The sequence below is a fragment of the Pterocles gutturalis genome, unplaced genomic scaffold (genome assembly GCF_000699245.1).
Source record: "Pterocles gutturalis isolate BGI_N339 unplaced genomic scaffold, ASM69924v1 scaffold2842, whole genome shotgun sequence".
In the NCBI taxonomy this organism is placed as follows: Eukaryota; Metazoa; Chordata; class Aves; order Pterocliformes; family Pteroclidae; genus Pterocles; species Pterocles gutturalis.
Window position 1 is genome coordinate 505 of NW_010107632.1, and position 1460 is coordinate 1964.

A 1460-nucleotide genomic window follows, 5' to 3' on the forward strand; every position below is an offset into this window, starting at 1 on the left:
GCCAGGAGCTGGGGCTCTGCTGGAAGGATGCCCGCTAGGACTTGCCAGGCTTCTGGTCTGACCCATTCAGCAGGTCTAGGAAGGTGAAAAATGAAAGTGTGGCAAAAAAAATCCTTCCCTCAGGGCTCTCCCATCGCTTCCCCAGGCTGTGCGGGGTGGTTTGGGGTCTCCCACCTGCTTGTAACCCCCAGCTGTCCTTTGCTGCTGGTCCCTTGGATGCTGCCTGAGTAACGGCATCCCTCTGGTGCCTTGCAGGGAGTTTGAAGACACGGAGACGGCCAGCTTCCACCTAGACATGTGGTGAGCGGCAACAACCCCAGCCAGCGACCCCCAGCCCTGGCCCTGAGCAGGGTCCTGCACCTGGGGAGGGTCCCTGGGGTGGTCCTTCAACCTGCACCCTTTACAAAGCCCCAGAAACCAGCTGGGTACCCCTCTCCCCATCACTTTCTGCTGGAGCAGTGCACAGTGCAGGATGCGGCTGGCATGGGCAGAACGACCCCAGGCAGGGCTGATCCTGAGCCCTCATTTTATTTGTGGAAAGAAGCCACGTGCTTCCAGCTTTTGGCTAGACAGCTGGTTTTGGGGGTCGCCTCAGTCCCGACACATTTCACTCCCCTCCCAGCACCTTCCCTTCTCTGCCATCACTGCAACTCCCTGAGCTGTTTTGCCATCCCCTGAATTTCCTCCTTTTCCCCGCGGTGGGATTCGCTGCCACCCTCGCAGGGACTCGGACGTGGTGGAGTCGGTGCGGCCCAAGCTGGGGGAGCTGACGGACCTCCACGGCCTCAAACGGTTGGTGCTGGCGTGGCCGGAATGGCTGCCAGGGAAAAAGGGTTTGGAAAATGCTTATTTGCCTGCTGGATTTTCAAAATTGCCTTTGGGAGGTGTGGGGAGGGGGGAGGCAGCCGGTCTGCGTCACCCTTCTTCACCCCCATGGCGGCTGGGTCACAGCTGCAGGAAACTTTTTCATCCCCTCCTTGGTTCATGCCTTTCAGGATCTTTAAAGATGCTCGAAAAGACAAAGGGCAGGATGATTTCCTGGGGAACGTGGTCCTTCGCCTGAAGGTGAGCACCACGGAGCCTCCGAGGGACTCCTCGGGCTCCAGTTAAACCTCGTGGGGTCCGCAGGATCCCACCCCTGTGGCAGCACCGGGCTCACCCAGGATCCAGGCTGACACCAGGTCCCACAGTTTGGTGGCAGCTGCCCTGGCCAGTCCAACCCGCTCACTCAGTGGTTATGCATCTCTTTTTTTTTAATTTATTTTTAAATCAAATAATATAGTTATTCAATAAGCATCTTCCTGCCCTGCTAGCGCATGGGGACCCGAGCGGGATCCCTCACCAGGAAGGCTGCCCAGGGCTTCACCCGTGTCTCTGTGCCTGCAGGACCTGCACTGCTGGGACGACCGCTGGTATCAGCTGGAGCCACGGACGGAGACGTACCCCAACCGGGGACAGTG

General features: G+C 58.7%; 1 protein-coding gene across 1 annotated transcript in view; it reads left to right on the forward strand.

The window, feature by feature from the left end:
- The window catches only part of UNC13D (unc-13 homolog D (C. elegans)), a gene marked incomplete at both ends in the record, with an annotated part of 9386 nt that overhangs the window by 408 nt on the left and 7518 nt on the right, over positions 1-1460 (forward strand). The window contains 5 exons of the mRNA XM_010088167.1: positions 146-180; positions 256-300; positions 724-792; positions 996-1065; positions 1387-1457. Coding sequence (XP_010086469.1) covers positions 146-180; positions 256-300; positions 724-792; positions 996-1065; positions 1387-1457 — 290 coding nt within the window. The remainder of the gene's footprint in view (positions 1-145; positions 181-255; positions 301-723; positions 793-995; positions 1066-1386; positions 1458-1460) is intronic.